This window comes from Enhydra lutris, unplaced genomic scaffold, assembly GCF_002288905.1.
Source record: "Enhydra lutris kenyoni isolate GAN:26980312 unplaced genomic scaffold, ASM228890v2 scaffoldscaffold51, whole genome shotgun sequence".
Classification (NCBI taxonomy): Eukaryota; Metazoa; Chordata; class Mammalia; order Carnivora; family Mustelidae; genus Enhydra; species Enhydra lutris.
Genome location: NW_019154135.1, coordinates 12,961,445 through 12,979,942, shown reverse-complemented (window position 1 = coordinate 12,979,942; position 18,498 = coordinate 12,961,445). Strand labels below are relative to the sequence as shown.

At 55.4% G+C, this 18,498-nt stretch overlaps 1 protein-coding gene across 2 annotated transcripts; it reads right to left on the bottom strand.

Moving 5' to 3' along the window:
* Positions 1 to 4,835: 4,835 nt before the first annotated feature.
* On the bottom strand, positions 4,836 to 10,257 carry LOC111157077 (insulin like growth factor binding protein 3). 2 transcript variants are annotated; one of them, XM_022518302.1, is made up of 5 exons: positions 9,728 to 10,257; positions 7,803 to 7,808; positions 6,489 to 6,715; positions 6,053 to 6,172; positions 4,836 to 5,403 (listed from the first exon to the last, which is right to left on the bottom strand). In XM_022518302.1, exons 1-5 carry the CDS (start codon positions 10,146 to 10,148, stop codon positions 5,278 to 5,280), a joined length of 900 nt encoding a protein of 299 aa, XP_022374010.1. In that variant the 5' UTR covers positions 10,149 to 10,257; the 3' UTR covers positions 4,836 to 5,277. The 2 variants fall into 2 exon arrangements, with proteins under 2 accessions (XP_022374010.1, XP_022374009.1); XM_022518301.1 differs by lacking the exon at positions 7,803 to 7,808 and having other exon boundaries at positions 9,740 to 10,254.
* Between the last annotated feature and the right edge of the window lie 8,241 nt (positions 10,258 to 18,498).

The window sequence follows — 18,498 nt, the reverse complement described above, 5'->3', positions numbered from 1 at the left end:
ATTTTATTTTATTTTATTTTATTTTATTTTATTTTATTTTATTTTATTTTATTTTTGTCTGTTTAACAATCAATAATGAAGACAGGGCAAAAATTCCTGTAATCGTATTAATTTTCAAATAAGATCATTGAAAGATATCTTATTAGGTGCACAGGTGTTTGGAACAGCTAGCTACTCCTGGTTGACTTACCTCTTGTTATCTTGTAGTGACTTTCCCTACCTCCAGTTAACCACTGTCTGGCTTAAAATCTATTTGTTCTGATGGTACGAGCTGCTCTCCTTTATTTTGGCTAGTTTTTTCTGATATCACTTTTCTACCCTCTAACATTTAGCCTTGTCTGTTGTAACCAAGTACATCTTGACTTTCAGCAAACGAACCTGCCTCTGTCTGTTCAACTGGCAAATCTTAACATCGGTTTCCATGAGTTCCTAAATCTCCTCACGAGCGACATTTTAGGAGGGATAATTCCTCGTGGAAGGGTTGTCCTGTTTTGGGAAGCCTAGCAGCACCCCTGGCGTCCACCTGTTGCATACCAGGGGACCCTCCAGGGGTGAAGTCAGAAACCTCTGCAGACAGTGCCCGCTGTCCTGGGAGGTGAAGGGGCGGGGGACAGCGCTGGTGCCGCTGGACAATCACTGACTCCAGATTGCTGACCGTGGGACCCGTTCACGGCATCTTGGTTTGTTACTCCGTTCGCCCCCTTCCAGCTTCTACCTTCAACCTCAGGACTCGTAGGCTCCCACACTGGGTCTTCCTCCAAAATGCCCATCAGTGTGCTTCTCCGGGACAGCATGTCCCCGGGTCCCCAGCACCTGAAACTATTTCTCACGCCCTTGCCTTCAAAGGCAATGTGACTGACTGTAAAACTCCCGGCTGTCATTCCTTTGTCCTTCCCGCGTCCAGAGTCATGGTCACATCCTGTGGAGTCCGCTCCACGCTTGTTTCCGCATCTGGGACCTGCTCTTTCTCTCTCGAAGTTTTGATATTTTACAAATTCACCATCATGTATCTGCCATTGTTTTTAATTCTTTTATTTTAAAAGATTTTATTTATTTATTTTAGAGAGCAAGGGTGGGGGAGAAGCAGAGAGAGAATCTCAAGCAGAGTCTGGGCTGAGCGTGGGGCCTGACGTGGGGCTCGATCCCACGACCCTGAGATCATGACCTGAGGGGAAATCAAGAGCCCGATGCTTCACCAACTGACCCACGCCGGCGCCTCCGTCAGTGTTTCTGAAGTGTGTCCCCTTCTACATTTGGTAGAACCCATCAGCCTTCAGTCTTTCGTGTTGTGTTTTTTTTCTTACAATGAGATCTCTCTCTTATTTGTGTAAATACCCGCCAGGACGTCTGTGGTCTGGACTCAGCCTCCCTGCTTCCAGCCTCTAGTTCTCTCCACTGTTCCCTTTATTTTGCAATTTCTGGTCCCTGCCTCCTTGTACGACAGGTGGCCCGCTGTCGGCTTCATCTTCGCTCACTCAGCCCCTGGCTCTACCCTTTCTGTTTATCCCATCTCTGTGTTCTTGGTTTCAACCATCAGAAACTTCATGCCAACTTTGCCATTTTGTTACTCTTTCTGCTTCTAGCTCTTACTTCCTAATAGGATACCTCAGGGACAGTTACGATTTTGTTTCCAACGGAAAGGATCTGCTTCTTTGTTTCCCTTTCGATTCAGTTGTGCTGCTCAGAGTTGGGGCGGCCTGTGAACGCTCATTGCCCAGGGCGGCAGTGAGCACGCATTCCCCACCCGAGGCTCTAGGAGCAGGTGCAGTGAGGATGCCAGCGTCTATGATTACACAACCAGGGCGGGCACTATGCTGTGTTTCCTTTTAGTTGAGTGCATGTGTGCACGCCTGTGTGCACGTGTGCATGACTGCTTCTGTGCGCCTGTGTGTGCATGTGAGTGTGTCTTGTGTGAGTGCGTGTGTTCATGCCTGTGTATGTGTGTGCATGAGTGTGCCTGTGTGTGCACCCGTGTGTGCATGCGTGTGTGGGGGCACGTGGTGTGTGTACACAGTACCACCGCATCGGCTCTCATGTTCACCCACATTGAGCATTTTTCCGTATTGCTGACCTCAACAACAGGGTGGGTGACATCACAGTCCTTTCTAAGGAATGTGTTTCCGTTTAAAACGTCCTGGTGCTGTGTGCAGGCCTGGAGCGCCGCCGTCAGGCGCATGTCTGGAGGAGTGCTGGGTCCCAGGGTCCGGCTGTATGAGCCAGGCCTCTCTGGACAGCTTGCCATGGCGGAGAAGCCCCTTCCATGACGCCCTCCTCAGCACCATAACTGCCATGCTGCCTTGTGTGTCTGGCTGGTTGGACCCCAGGGACCCTGGACAGCTGCGGGAGCAGCTGGTTCCCAGGGCCCGTGACACACACGTCCTGGCATGCTCATTTCTGTGCTGCTCTCACCAGCGGAGGCTTTAAAGGGCCTGCGGCACTCGGGTCCCAGATGCCAGGACACCCGTCAAACTCGTGCACCCCAACCATCCCATGGTCGCCTGGCACCTGCTGCCCTCGAGGGCCTCGTCTGCTCGCTGGCTCCCTCCCTCCTCTGGGTTAGCGCTTGGCAGGCATGGACCCCTCCTGACCTTGGACCATGGCCTGTCCCATGTTCCTCCGCGTTTGTTCTATGAAGACCTATGGAGCTTGATGCCAGAGGGTATGACTCTGCAGGGCAGACCCATCTCAAATGCTTCTTTAAAGGGTCAGTTACGGCTCCGAACAGGCCATTTTGTGCAAGGAGGCTGGTCATTGATCCTTGAAGGCACCTGCACAATTACGCCAAGGCCAAGGCAGGAGCCGCCCAACCTCCGGGCCTCCCTCTCCTCCTGCCTTATCCACTGCCCTCCAAGCCGTAGGCCGGCAAGAGAGGGCCCCAGGAGAGGCCGTCCGGCGTGTGTTCCATGCCCGCAGTTCTTGGCTCTGAAAGTGGAGTGGTGACAAGATAGGTCCCTGGGGAACACCCCCTAAATGCAGCAAAGGCCAGACGGTCACAGGCGGCACTTGTCCAGCTGCCATGCCCTCCCGAGATGGGAATGAGCCCATAGTCGGCCTCCTAGAACCGCAGGTTTTCAGCAGGTGTGGAGGGTCCTGTGTGCTCAGAACACCTTCCTCTCTCCTGGTTTATTTCTCTAGCGCTGCAAAACACGGAGTCAGTCACTAACACGGGGATGGGGATTTCCTTATGGTAAAACTGAACTATTTATAAATACAGTGCAAGACAAACTTTTCAAAAATGCCTTTTCCCAAAAAAACTCTATTAAAACAATGAAGGCGAGGTCACAGGTAGGTAGAAAGTCTCGAGACCCCCTTCGTGTTTTCCAGGAAGGCTGCGTGCCCTGCTCGCACCCTGAGGTGTCTCCGGCTCACCCGTGGGACCCAGGCCTGGCCTCAAGGACAGCAGCCAGGCCTGGCCGGAGCACCTCAGTCAAGGCCTGCTTCTCTTCTCTGGCGCGGCTCGCATCTTGCCCAGGATTATCTGACACACGTCCTGGCGAATCCGGCCTAGGACGGATACGAGGGTGACACGTCCGGAGAATGTGTTCTCTGCGCGTGCGTGTGACTTGGAAACAGAAGGGGGGGTGGTCCGAGTGCGGCGGGCCCGGGTTCTCTAGCTGCCTCCAGCGTCCCTGACAAGCTGTCACTCTTTGCTGGGTGATGAAACTATTTTTACTTTTATATCGTGCTGAGGAGGTGACGAGCGAGACAAAAAAATAAAACTCGTTCTCGAATTGCGAAATGGAAAAATGCTTCTGTCTGCGGTCATCGGAAAACCCTGCTCTAACTCCACACGGCCTCTGAGATGGGCGGAGTCCTGCTGTTTCCCGCCCCCCAGGAGGCGGAGTCCTGCTGTTCCCCGCCCCCCGCCTCCGGAAGTAAGCCCCAGGGCCAGGTGCATGGGGATGTCCAGACACCAGGGTGCGGGGCTCTCCGTTGTCCCCAGGCCTGTGCTCGTTTACCGGCTGGGGACGAGCAGTGCTCTCTACAGAACCAACAGCCCCTGGGTCTGAAGTGGGCTGTGTGGGAGCACACGCGGGCGCGCTCAGGGCCACGGGCCGGCCGGCCGCAGTGCTGGAAAATGTTTGGAGGAAAAAGAAAAACCCAAGGGTCAGATGCTCCAGTGCACCCCCTAGAAGAACCGTAGGCGCTGCAGACATCTGTCTCTAAACTCTGGTTGAGAGCAATCAGTTTGCCACGGAAAATATAAACCGAGGCTGTGGCCCGATGGTGAGCCTGCCCTTGTAGTCTTTTGTGCAAAGTAAGGCGTTTCTGAGCTCCACGTTATGGTGAACAAACAGAAAAAGGAATATATTGAAATAACTCCTCCACCTTGAAAGGCTTAACTGCCCGGGGACCCTGGGGGACCCTCGGCTTGAGACTCTGGCTGCGGGGTATGGGGGCTGGCCTTACACTGTCACCAAGGAGCACCTGCCAGAGGTGAGACGTAGGCAGAGGCCACGTCCCCAAGTGCCACCCAGAACCTTGAATTCTTTCTTTCCAGCTTGTGGGGAAATAAATATTGTAGCTAAAAATGAAAATTTTGGGGCGCCTGGGTGGCTCAGTGGGTTAAGCGTCTGCCTTCGGCTCAGGTCATGATCCCAGGGTCCTGGGATCGCACCCTGCTCAGCAGGGAGCCTGCTTCTCCCTCTCCCGCGCACCCTGCTTGTGGTCCCTCCCTCTGTCAAATAAACAGATAAAATCTTTAAAAAAAATTTCTTCTGTTTACTTAGATTTGTCTCCAGACGAAACACCTTTATTCTGTTTTCCCCAATGGCTCTCCCGTTTCTGGACAAAGCAGTACCAAACACCAAAGCAACTCTTCAACGTCATAAATCTCATTTAAAATCTCATTTTTGTGTTAAGTGAAAATAAACTTTATTACAATGGTATCAATCACAGACTATCAAAATATCTGTTACGTTTTACAGAGAAAAACCAGCCACACTTGTGAGTGGGAAGCACGTTCCTTTCACAAGTCCTCGTGGTTTCCAACAGTCTGCCTGTGAGGACAAGTCAGTGGCAGCCGTGCCGGGAAGGCTGGCTGTCGGACTTCCCTGTGTGCATGGGTGTGACCGTGCACAGGTCCAAGTCCAAGGTCTTCCAAGGGACTCCAAGTGCCTCTGAGACAACCTGACCCCAGGCCCTGTTTCCCCAGGGCTGCTTGCCACAGGTGGGTCGGGGGCCCCCTGCACCCTCCTGCGGGGTCTGTTCCCGCTTCCCCAGACACGCCGCTGCGGCCCCGGGGCCCAGCCCCCCGGTGCACGTGGTGAGCAGCGTCTACTTGCTGTCCATGCTGTAGCAGTGAATGTCGCCTTTCCCCCGGGCGTCGAAGCCGGGAAGTGGCTGCCCGTACTTGTCCACACACCAGCAGAAGCCTCGCTTCCTGCCCTTGGAAGGGCGGCACTGCGGGGGAGCACAAAGTGAACCCGGGCCAAGGGCCGGGTGCCCAGGGCCAAGAGTGCAGCAGGCCCCCAGGGAGGCCATGCGTGTGGGGGAGGGGGGTGCTCTGGAGAAGCAGGGAGGGGCGGTTCTGCGCCCCTCAGGTCTCAGGTGGACATTGGCCCCCATCGCCCTGCAGGCATACCAGCAGCCCGAGGGGGTGAGGGGGTCCCCCTGTCCGGTGCACCTGTCTCAGGGCGCCTGCAGAGCCGCACAGATGGGCTCTTAGTGTGCCTCTGCCGAGCAAGGGACCTATGGGGAAGCGCCGGCACGCTGCTGTCTAATGGCTGATGGCCGAGAGGTTTGACAGACACCAGGAGGCCCGTGGCCTCACCCATTCTGCAACTACTGTGGCAAGAACTGTGGGTGCTGCCGTCACAGGGTGGTTCGTGTTTAGAGACGTGCTTACCCTGCCCTAAAGTAATGACCCCCCAGTCATATTACGACTCCCAGGAAGGATGGGCGAGGGGGGACCAAGAGGGGATCTCGGGGAAGCTTTCTGGCCCTTTAGTTAGACCAGGGACCTCTGGGGGTGGTGCTCGGTGGCTCTGCGGGTCAGGGGAGGTGTGGGCGGCGGGAGCGGGGGAGGGAACCTTGTGAGGTTGCCACTTACCTGCTTCTTCTTGTAGAAACCCTTCCGGTCACAGTTGGGGATGTGGATGCCCCTGGGGCTAAGCATGTCCAAGAACTTGAGTCGGTTTAGCGTGTCTTCCACCTCCCGGCGGCACGGCCCCTGCGGTGCGGGGGAGCCACGGTTACTCGGGAGCGCGCGGCCTCAGAGCGTCCCATGCATCCGTGGAGGGACCTGCTGGGCCATCCCCACCATGATACCAACCATGGCTCCCCGTCTCCCGTGAGGTCCCCAGAGCAAGGCCTAGGACCCGGGAGAGAGTCGCCACAGGCCAGGGCACCGAGAGACCAGGCGAACAGAACACTGCCGGTCTCAGGGCGCCCCTGCCCACGTCCTTCCACCTGGAGCCCCATGAGACCCCGTAGTGGGAAGGGTCCCTCCACACTCAGCCCACTGCCCCCGAAAGGAGGAGGCTCACGTATTCCGTCTCCCGCTTGGACTCAGAGGAGAAGTTCTGGGTGTCGGTGCTCTGGGACTCGTAGTCCACCTTGTAGCGCTGGCTGTCCTTGGCGTGCCCTTTCTTGATGACGTCTATCTTGGTGTGCAGGGGCTGGAGCCTGGCGTCGGGCACCCGGTGCGTGCTGGGGACAGCCTGGCCCTGCACGCTCCCTGCACTGTGGTCTTCCTCCGACTCACTGCTGTTTCCTTGGAAAGTGCAAGGGACACAAGGGTGTGATGGCCATCCGCGGTTACCAACAATCTTTTCAAAATCTTAACCCCTGGCGACCAAGCCCCCGCTGGATGGAAATGTCATCCAGCAATTCCAAATAACCTAAAAAACACCGGCATAAAGTACTGTCCCACGGTACCAGCAGAGCACGGCTGCCACTCTGCCCCAGGAAGCCCGCTTTCTAGAATGAAATCTGATGTGTCCTTTCAGAGTTGAGGTGGTGGTGGGGATGGGCCGGGAAGGGTTCTCACAGCGCCTGGCGCCCTCCGCCGGCAGGGGGCACGCCTGAGGCGCGATGGTGCCCAGGATTTATGCCCTGCAGGCCACCCCAAGTGCAGCCTCCTGGCACTGGGGACCAGCACACCTCTGCCCTACCTGCTGAGTCAGAAGCGCCAGGTGGGGACAGCCACCTGGGGGAGGGGTCCACAAGCCCCGCAGGGATTCTGATATCCGCGCTGTCCTGTGCCATCAGGCAGACTGGCCCAGAAACCTCACTCCTCTCCACGCCTGGCTGCAGGTCCCCTGGCTCTGGGCGTGTAGGGTGGCGTATGATGGGTCTAGATGTCATATCTCTAACTCCCTGTCCACTCACGGGCTGGAATGCCCCAGAGCTGCACAGACTCTGTGCGTGCCCGAGCACTCAGTCCTTGAGAGGCCCTCCCCCGCCACCACCAGAAACTGCTCTGAGACCAACGTGCTAAAATAAAGAGAACCGAGGCCCTGACACTGGTGTTCAAATGTCCCCGCATCACGGGGGTTTCATGTGCAGGACTACAGGTGGGGCTGACTGGCTATGGGGAAGGGCTGCAGTGGGTCACACGATCGCTTCATTCCACAGGCAGCCTGCCTCCCTCTTGGGAGGGGCTTGGCTCATGAAACTGGCACACGTGGGGGTGCTGAGTGCCCTCCTCGGGCCCCGCCCCTCATGAATGGTGGCAGCCCCAGGGAAGCCGGCCGAGACCTCTGGCTCTAGGGGATGGGTGCAGTATCTCCTGGAGAATGCTCCCGAGGCTGGCTGGAGGACAGGCTCTTACCAGGATGCGCCCAGCGAAGTGCGCTCACCAGGGGCTGGGCAAACACCCTCTCCTCCCTGGGACTCCACTTCCTCACCTGGGAACAGACAGTCCCTGGAGGCGGAGGGGCGGCCAAGCTCCCAAGGCGTCTGGCATCTGCACCAGCACGGATTAGCCCAGCGCCAGATACCGTCGGTTTTTAATTGGTAGAATTTGGTTTCAATGTCCTTTAACCTTAGGGTTTTTTCCTCCCTTTTCAGGGAAGTACTGGGGACAAAGGAGATGCTAAAAGTATGTAAATAAACATATTTGCATTTCTTTTCCAAGAACTGAGTAATTTCTTAAACCGCCCAGGTTTTCTTTCTAATGCCTGCTGACTTCAGCAGAAACACAAAACCTCTGCATTTAAGCAACAGATAATCTTAACTTCTGACCGCCATTTAAATGTACCTCCCCACACCCACGGATTTTACGTCTTGTAAAACCTTAGGTCGTCTAATCACATTACAATAAAACACATCAACCCACACTGTGTAGCTATTAAGCTAAAAAGCACCATTCCCGTGCTCACTGACACGAGCAGCGCCCCCAAGAACTTCTAATATCACTTTTCCAATACCCAGAAAACACGCTAGAAACAAAGTGCACAGGGCAAACGACGTAACTGCTCAGGGACAAACGCACCTAGCAACTTAAAATCCACTGTGATAAAACAGTGCATGTTTTAAACAACAGGAATTTTGCCTTCCCACCAATCCTGGGATGGTGCCTGTTTCTCTGGGATCCAGAGCCAGCCCTGCCTAGCAGAGACAGAGCCTCAGCTGGGAGAGGAAATGTGCAGAACCCAAAAATGACAAAGGGACTTCCCTCCTGCCAGGCCAGGGTGGGGGCCTGCCACTAACTCTGTCCAGCCTGGTGCCTTGGAGGCCAGGGCAGAATTCTCGCGGCCTCCAGCTCTGCAGGAGCCGGACTCCCAGAACCCAGGGAGGCTGGCCAAGCCTGCTGGAAATCTGCAGCAACAGCTGCGGTCTCCATTTACGCTGCTTTCTCAGGGATCGGCGTGATGTCCTTCAGGGAGCCACGCGACTGACAGTGGCTCAGCCAGTGGCGTAACTCTGCCAAACGTGAGCCTCTGTCCTTTGGAGGCTCCCAGGAACGGGACCTCATCCCTTCCACCTCGGATTAAGTGGCAAACAGTCCTGAGGTTTACGCAACCCCCCTTCACCATCCCCGAAATCTTTGAGTCCGCGCTCCCTGAAGCCCTGGCACCTGGCGTTTGTCTGGGGAAATCCAAGCACCGGGGCGGACGGGATGCGCCAGGGGGACGATGCAGGACTTGGCACACCGAGTTCAGCCCCCACGTTCCTCCCTGCCTCTGGGGGGACCTTAGGGGAGTCACTTCCTTCCGAAAGTCAGGTTGCCCAAAGCAAAAGATGCCAATACCCGATTCCCACCCTACTGTTTCTGGCGCACCCCGAGGCGTGTCACTGCTTCGCAAACTAGGTCTGTGCAAGTGTTGGCATTTTTAAACCGCAACCATCTCCTACAACGTGCCTGCCCACCTTCTCCAGTCCGAATCCGGCCGCACCGCCTCCCAGCTTCCCCATTTCCCTCCGCATCCTCTGCGTAGACGCGCTCGCTCCCAGTCTGCGGGACACGGAAGCCGCGTTCCCGAGGTGGGCCGCACGCTCCGTGCCCACGTTCCCGCGCTATGCCCGCGCCAAGAGCGGGGGGGGGGGAGGCTCCCCGGTATGGCATCGGTCGTGACAACCTCGTGTCCTCGCTCCCTGCCCGGAAAACCCTGGACCCAGTTTTGCCGAAAGCGCTTCGTAATTAGCCAACACTCCGCAGTGGGCCGGCTGCACGCCGTGCCGCGGGCGAGCGCCCTCGCTTTCGGGGCCCCGGTTTCCGCGCCCCGGTTTCCGGGGCGAGAGTGGTCCCCGCAGCGGCGCCGCCCCAGCCCCCGCCCGAGGCCGGCCGGCTCACCTGGCGCGGACGGCGCTGGCAGCAGGTAGGCGCGCAGGCGGCCGGCGGCGCTGGCGTTGGCGCAGAGCCCGCGGCCGTCCAGCAGCGCCTGCAACGGGCGCTGCTCACCGGGCTGCGGCTGGCAGCGGAGGCCGGCGCCGCAGCGCTCGGTGTAGACGCCGCACGGCTGGCCCTCGTGCAGCGCGCACGTCAGGCAGCAACCGCAACCCGGCTCCCTCACCAGCTCGGAGCACGCGGACGCGGCGGGCGGCGGCGCGCACTGCGCCAGAGCGCGCGCGTCGCACGGCTCGCAACGCACCACGGGGCCCGCGCCCGCCGAACCCGCGCCGGCCCGTGCGGCCGGCGGCCCGCGGAGTAGCGCCAGCGCGGTCAGCGCCGCGGCCCAGAGCGCGGGGCGCGCCCGCTGCATGGCGCCCACCGCGGGGGCCCGCTGTTCGTCCGGCCGGGGCGCGCGGGGGTCGGCAGGAGGCGCGCGGCGCGAGGCTGCGGGACGGCGGAAGGCAGCGAGCAGGGGTGTGCGCGGCGCCGCCGTTCTCGCATCTGGGCGGCCCGAGCGCGCTGGCCGCTATATAGAAGCCGGGTGGCCGAGGACACGCCCCGGAACGGCGCGCGGGGTGGGGGGGGAGGGGGCGGGCCGGCGCGCACGAGGCTCGATGCTCCCGCCGCACCCGGGGCCGCCGGGCTGGGGGCGGGGGCGCGCAGCACGCGCGGGCGCCCAGGCACCTGCTCGACGCGCGCCTCCGTCCCCTTCGCCACCCCGCAGTCCCTGGGAACTCGGCGGCCCCGCCACCCCGCCGTTCCCGGCGCCTCCGGCCACCCCGGCGTTCCTGGCGCCCCTCGCCAGTCCGCCGCCGCCGCCGCCGCCCTTCTCCCTGCGGGCCGGGGTGAGGTCGCCCCGCGGAGGGCTGGTGTCGGGGAGACGGGCGTGCTCCGCTCCTCGCCGAGTGTACTTTGCGAAGCTTTCCAGAATGGGAGTCCTCGGGTCCGCGAGGTCGTGGGACGTTTTTGAGTGGGAATACCTGATTCGCATCGAGGTGTCTGGTTTCCTCTGCCCCCGCGGGGCCGTCCGCGCCCACTCCCCCACCTCCTCCAGGGACGTCCAAAGGCGCAACTGGAGGTGCGCACGTGGTCTCCGGGCCTTTCAGGTTCGCTTCGCACAGCCGTGAAGACCGCCTGGGCGTGTCACCCAAAGTCCCCCGCCGGCAGAGGGGGCCGGCCCGAGTGGGTCCTTAGCAGGCCTGTCGGAGCGCTCACATCACCACGGTTCTTGTCCCAGTCATGCTCCCGGATTGTGTTTTCAGGCGGAGTTGACGCCCCAACGAAACGATGGTAAACGCAGTAAAGCGAGCTCGGCCGAGGTGTCCTTAATAACCAAATGGTCCGTGCAACAGATCATTTTTACTGTCATTTCCCCAGGCCACCGTGCATCCCTGTACTGGGTGCTCTCCTGTGCGTCGACGTGGGGATAGTTTGGGATTCTCGCCTGTCTATGCGCGGCGGTGAGCCCTGAGGTCGCGCTCCCGCGCGGGGTTTGTAAAGGTGTCCGCGCGCCCCTCCCAGAGGTGACCAACAGAGGGCGCCGGCGGTCCAGGATTGAATCGCGCCCTGCCCTGCGCAAGGCTCTAGGGCCGGGAGCCTGTGGCTCAGCTTTGCGAGCCGGAGAGACCCCCGCGCGAGGGTACTTTCCCGGACGCTGCTGGAAAGAGAGTCTTGTCCTAGGAAGTGGACAGGTGTCTTGGAGGAGCACTGAACAATTTGCAGTAGAAACCGCACCCCGGGACCCCCTTACGCTCCCCCCTGCCCCCGGGCCCTTGCCCTGCCTGCACAGCTGTGGGTGAAGCTAGCGTGCACCCTCGTCCGCCCTCGCTGCGTGTAGGCGCGTGCAGAGGTAGGAGTGCGTGCGTGCCCTCCCTTAGAACGGGAAGGCCGGTTTGCTCACAGCAGATACACAGACAGCAGAGAAACGAGTCATACTTCAGGCTCTCCAAGGAAGGAAGGTGAGAGACACCCAGCGGCCTGCGTCCCCGGCTCCGCAGAGGCGTGCTCGCCTGTCCCCTAGGTCCGACACGCAGGCTCTGGAGACCCGCCCCCTTTACCCTACACTGTGTACGACCTCCTGGCTGCCCCCTCCCGTGCATCCCTCCTTGTAGCTGCGTGTCAGCTGCTTTGGCCTCCGATTGCTCTGGAAAATCAGGGGAAGCAGAAAATGCCCAGAGGGGTTGCACGTTCTCCTTCGCCATCCGCTGAGACCTCGATTCTGAGACTGGAGCCGGTTGTGCAAAGGTCCCTGAGGTCGGCCTTTGTGTTTAGGACAGCGTCGTAGGGGAGCCGCGCCGTGGCACGTTCGCCGCGTCGTCATGCCGAGTGGAGGCCCGGAAGCTCCGCGGGAACACCTGGGTCCTTCTCTGGCTGCGGCGGGGGAGCAGGCCCGGGTGCGGCGCGGGGGCCCTAGAGGGCGCGGGAGAGCCGGGCGCGGCGCCTGCTGCACCCCGGCCTCCGCGGTGAGCTCAGCAACAGTCTCGACCGCGGGTGGCGGTGGGACGGTTGTCCCTTGTCTTGAAGTCCTGCACCAGACGGGTGGGTCTGCGGCAGTGGGCAGCGACGTACGGAGAAATTACGTTTCAGTATGCGCTCAATTTTATTTCACGGAAAGAACAGGGCAGAGTAGATCCCTCTCTGTAACAAAATTCAGCTGGCCTGGTTATGTTTAGTGACCTCTGGGGTCAGCCTGTCGTCGTAAGCAGATGACAGGAGACTCTGCTTTTTTTGAGCCCACTGCCGCTGCTCACAGGCACCTGTCCCCATATGACATCAGCCTCCTGGCCTCCCTTCTGTCCAGGCCCTGGGGGACCTGCCCCCCACCCCCACCCCAGGGTCTCTCTCCCCCGCAGTGCGGATGGACGTTGGGAGCACCGAGCCCTCCCTGCTGTATCCCAGAGCTGTGGCTGTCAGGCTTTCATGCCACAGCGGACTTTGAACAGGAAGGTCCTAACTCCCCAGAGGCAAGGAATGTGGGGGACCTCATTTCAGGACTCGGTGGTGCACTGTCTGAATCTTCAGTGTTCCCTGCTAGGGGAGGCATGGGTGGGGACAGGGAACCTAATTGTCGCTCCGTCAGATTTCCTGCTGGGTGAGCCCCCCGGTTCTGTGTTCAGGATTGGGGGTGCCTTAGGGAGTTACTGCTGATAAGGATGCTGGAAATGGCTTTAACCTACAGATGAGAGCAGCAGGGGGTCCAGCTGTCCCTTTAGTTCATAGTTACCAAGCACCTTCTCACATTGGCTCTGGGGTCTCACCGGCTGGCCAGACTGGACCATGGCGGGCAGTGGGCGTCTGTGTCCCAGCGGGTGCCTATGTGGTCAGAAGAAACTTCAGGGGTGGTGGCATTTCAGTGGAGTCTTACCAGATGTGGAAGAGCCTGGCTGAGGGGAGGAGCCGGGAGGAAGGGTGCGGACCAGCAAGGGCCATCGCCCTGTGTGCCTGGAGGGGTCGGGGAGCTCGGAAGGGACAGCGTCTCTTGATGGAGGTGGGATTCTGAGGTTTAGAAGGGAGGATGGAACTTGACAAAGTGGGCTGGGAAGGGGTGCTGGTGGCATCAGAAACCCGCATTCTGGACCTGGGGACCTCAGAGTCATTGTGTCCTGGTCAACCCAACAATTTGGAGCTGGACGAAGGGCCCCCAGGGAAAGACAGAGGACAAATCTTCCTGGGACCCCACCTGCTAGGGGTGGGGCTCACCCGGGACCCATGATTCTTTTATTTCTTCAGTCTCTCCTTTTGGAATGGGAATGCCCAACTTCTCCCGCTGTGGACTTGGGGAGCAGACCCCACCTTGTCTAGTTTAAAAGAGCCACACGTGGAGAGGAATTTTGGCCAGTGTCATCCGTCTGGGCCGTTTGGACAAGTAGGTGATGAGACTTGAAGCTTTTTGAATTGATGGTATTTAGATGAGATCTTGGATTTAGAGTTAATTCTGGAGTGGAGGGGGTCGAGATGAGCTGGCTGGGTTCTGTAGGTGGGATGGATGCGGACTTCTGGAGGCAGAGGGTGAACTGGGTGGCGTGGACAGTGTCAGCGGAAAGTCACGTGTGTGGAACCTAGGGATGTCACCACGTTTTAAAATATGTCTTCGAGGATGTTATCAGTTAAGAGGAGGTAATAAATTTCTGTTGTTCTAGGTCACCGGGTTTGTGGTAATCGGTCGGGCAGCATTAAGAAACAAATAGATTGTTGAATTTGAAACCGTGAGATTGGTGGCAATTTCCAAAGCAGTGAGTCCGGCCCTGCTGGACAGAGGACCAGTTAGAAGCCTGAGGCTTGAGAGGTCAGAATAATGAAGGCTGAGCCATCAGAGAGGAAGGAGAAGAGCTGAAAGGAGCATGAGGTGGCGGTGGAGTGCGGGGAGGGAATGGAAGGCTGAAAGTGGGAGGTGGCCGGGGACGTGGGGCAGGGTCCTGGTGGCATGAAGGACGCCCTGGGATGTCGTCAATTCAAGGTCAGACTGAGCAGCCTGACTGTCCTAGTCCCTGTACGTAGCAGCGGGAAGTTGTCTTAACTGGCATGCTTTCCCCCGGAGAGGAGGTGGACCCGGGAGCGGGACCAGGGATGGGGACGGAGGACAAGCCCTCCGAGGGCTCCAAAATCCCTTCTCCTTTCTGCTTGATAGCTTTTGCTCCTTGTATTTGGAGACTGAGTTCTGCCCACACTTGTACAATTTCTGTGTTCTTGGTGCATTGACCCTACAGTTTCTTCCCTGTTCTGTCGATCTCTTTGCTGCATAATCCACTCGTTTGGTACGAGTTTAGATGCTGTGTTCCTTCTGGTTTGCATGCTCTGTTTCTATCCCTGTTTTTTTAATGGGCTTACTTAAGGATTAGATAGTTATTCCTTTAGAAGTATTTGAAATTAGACAATCTAGTCATTCTTCAAGAAGTTTGAGGACATCTGTTTTCAAAGAGTAATCCCAGGTACTTCATTTATTCAAGCAAATTTCTACCATTGATAATCAAACTTTTAAAAATCATCGCTGAGTGTTCCCTGAGAGATGAATATTCGTGTCTGCATTATAGTAAGACGCTGAAGAGTTTTTATAAAAGATATAGATAATTTGCCTCCAAGAGCTTCTGAGAAACACAGTCTAAACATTTACATTAGAGACAGAGCCTGCTGTCTCCACTGAGACTCGCCACAGAGTCAACAGATTTGCTTGCAAGCCTGTACGACAGACAGACAGCAGCACGAGATGATGGCAGGGCTTTGCCTCGGAAGGAAAGAGCGCGCTTGGTTACACGTGGCTTTTGCGCACACCCTCCAAACTCTGTCCAGACTCCTGGGCATCCCGGCTCTGATGCGGACCTCGGGAGCGCTCAGAAAGGCACGTGCTCACATTCAGGGCATGGCCACGGGTCCCAAAGTACACATGCCCATATCCGGGTCAGCGTCTGGCCACGTGGTGAAACCTGCCTTACTTTACCTGGTGCATTTTTATTTTGTATGCTGCTTTTCTTTCTTCTCCAGAGGCTGACCTCCCCCAGTCCGCTGTCTTTCCCCTTGGGATGTATTCACAGTCTCTTGGTGTTTCTGAGTCTGTCCTCTGCATGAAGAATGTTACGTTCCCCAGGCTCTCCGTGCAGGGTCTTCTTATCATCTTCTGGAGAAATGTTGATGCCCTTGTTTGTTTCTCTTAGTGGGATATCAGCTTGGTTATCAACCACAAGTTCTGTTTCGCCATCTGTGACCAGTGGTTCTAATCTCAGCTCTGCTTTTCAAGCTTTGCTCTGTTGCCTTAAGCCCCTCCCACGTGTGGGCCACTAGGCTGAGCCTGGGACTTGGGCACGTCTGTACTCAGAAGCAGGCAGTGTCTGCCGCGCCAGCCTTTCTCTGGGGCTGCCCACCTTGTCTGGCTTGCAGAGGTCCCTTTCCTTGTCTCTGGCCAGAAGCGGGGTAGCTTTTCCTGCAGTTTGGGTTCCCTGTGCTGTAGCTGCTCCAAGATGGGGCCACATTTTTGGGCAAAGCTCGGAGGGAAAGGAGTGGAAGAAAACCGCCATTTCCTGCCTATCCTCTTGGCTTTAAGAGCACTTTTTCTGAGTTCCTCTGGCCAGAAATCCAGCATTGACCCTTCTGTGCTTGGAGCTGCCCTTGGGTCAACACCACAGAGCAAAGAGGAGCCTTTACACCAGGAAACACTCCATCGTGGGCAGCCTTTCCACGCGTTGGCTCCCTTCTACCCTGGCCGGCTGTGGTTAATAGACATGTCAGTTGTGGTCAGCGGCTGGTGGAGGAGCTGGGGAAACCTCACACCATCGTAGCCAGATGCGGTGTCCCGGTTGTTAATTTTCATGATTGTACTTTTACCTCTTCCTACTCATTCAAAGTTATTCTTTAGTCATTTGCCTGTGCTCGCTAAAAATTACAAGGTCTTCATTTACACAGTTTTAGTATTGGTTGGTGCTTTTATCCTCTTCGATAAATGAAATGAATGAAATGTAATAAAGGCACATTCAGATGTTTTATTTCCGTTCATGCCTTCCCTGAAGTCTGGGGTAAGATTGTTATGTCTTTTAATTCTGTCTGTGGAGTCCGAGTCCCAGAACATGTTAGTGTTCTTATTTTAATACTGTTAGTGTTCCTCTGGGTATAGTCTCATAATTCTTCTGATTTCTTCCTTCCTTTAGTTTTCTATCTGCAGCCTTCTTAGGATCAGTGTTTACTAAGTACGAATGCTCCATAAGCCTAATTAATCTAACCTGTATTTTTAATCTAAACCTATATTAAATTCATTGTTTACAGAGCAGGTACTTGGGTCTTACTTTTATTTTTGAACCCAGTCTGATGATCTCTGTCCGGTAATTGGACTATTTGTGTTAATTAACATTTAGTGGAGTCATCTACAGTTTCGGGCCAGGTCTGCCATTTCCCCATTTACTTTCCCTTTGTCCCATTGAAACTTTGTCCTGGTTTTCTTTCTCTACATTCTTTGGATTCATTAAATATCTTTCAGCATTCCACTTCACATCCTCTATGGCTTTTGTGTATTTTTTTGATCATTGATTTTAGTGATTACAATCACCACACTACCCTTTTCTCAAGGTGCCGTGGGTTACTACTGGACCACTTCTGTAAGAAGGAAGAGCTTTAGAACAACGGGATTCTGTTACTGGGACCGCTACTCACTCTTGTGCTATTGAGGTAAAATATTTTGCTTACACACATGTTATAAAACGCGCAGCACAATGTTATGATTTTTGCTTTAAAGAAGTAAAAATAGTCTTGAGGCGCCTGGGTGGCTCAGTCAGTTGAGCGTCCGACTCTTGATTTCAGCTCAGGTCATGATCTCAGGGTCGTGACAATGAGCCCCTCATCAGGCGCTTTGCTCACGGCAGAGAGATTCTCTCTGTCTCCCTTTGCTCCTCCCCCTGTATGCTCTCTCTCCCCAATCCCTTAAAAAAAAATAAGACCTCAAAAAGAAAAAAGGATTAATAGTCTTACATCTATATATCTTTTTACATTTCTTCTTTGGCCACAGATGACTCCCTCTGGTGCCCTGTGTTCCTCCTGGCAGACCTGTGCATTCATCTCGGACGATCCTGATGGCCTTGATGTCTCCCCGCGGTACTTCTTCCCACGTAGACCCACTGCTGTGGATTCTCCCAGCTTTCTTTTTTTCTGAAAATGATTTATTTCAGCTTCACTTCTGAAGGTTATGTTTGCTAATTGTAGAATTTAGGGTTGGAAATGTTCTTTAGCATTTGAAAAAATATTTCATTTTCTTCACTCTGGTTTCCTTTGTTTTTAGGAAAAGCCACCTGTCTTCCTTCTTGTTGTTGCACAGAATACACTTATTTCCGCCCCCCCCTGGGTGTTTTTACCCCATTTCTCTTCGGATTTCAGAAGTTCCACTAGGACATAGTGTGGTTAGATTTTTTGTGTTTATCCATCATGGGATTTGCTGAGCTTCTGAGTTGTTGGTCTGACGACCAACACACAGCATTGGGAAGTTTGCTCTTATTTTCTGTTCAAGTACTTCTCTGTCTCTCCTTCTGTGAACACAACTGTGTCATACCGGACTGCTGGCTATTGTCTGCCTCTGTGACACGACCTATCTTGGTTTTTTTCTGTGCTTCAGTGAATCCTTTCTGCTTACTTATTTTTCAGTTCACTGATTGTTTTGTTTTGTTCAGCGTGTGTTAAACCAACTGAATGTTTCCTTAATTTTGGTTATTATTGTATTTTTTTCATTCTAGAATTTCCATTTGGGTCTTTCTTGTGGTTTTCATTTCTTTGCTGAAATTGTCCATCTTTTAATCTATTCTCATATTTTTCTTTAATTATTTTATTATTTTTATAACACTTATTTTAAAATCCTGCTAATTCTGGGGCGCCTGGGTGGCTCAGTCATTAAGCCTCTGCCTTCGGCTCATGTCATGATCCCAGGGTTCTGGGATCGAGCCCCATGTGGGGCTCCCTGCTCAGCGAAGAGCCTGCTTCTCCCTCTCTCTCTGATGCTCCCCCTGCTTGTACACACACACACTCGCTCTCAAATAAATAAATAAAATCTTTTAAAAAATAAAATAAAAAATTAATCCTGCTAATTTCAAAATCTGTCGTATTTCTCAGTGTGCCTCTATAACTGTTTTACTCTTTTTTGGGGGGGAGGTCTTGTCTTCTTGTTTCTCTGAGTGTCTGATAAATTTTGATTCTGTGCTTGACTTTGAATAGAAAGGACGGTGGGAAGGATGTGCCTTGTGCCTGTTAGGTGG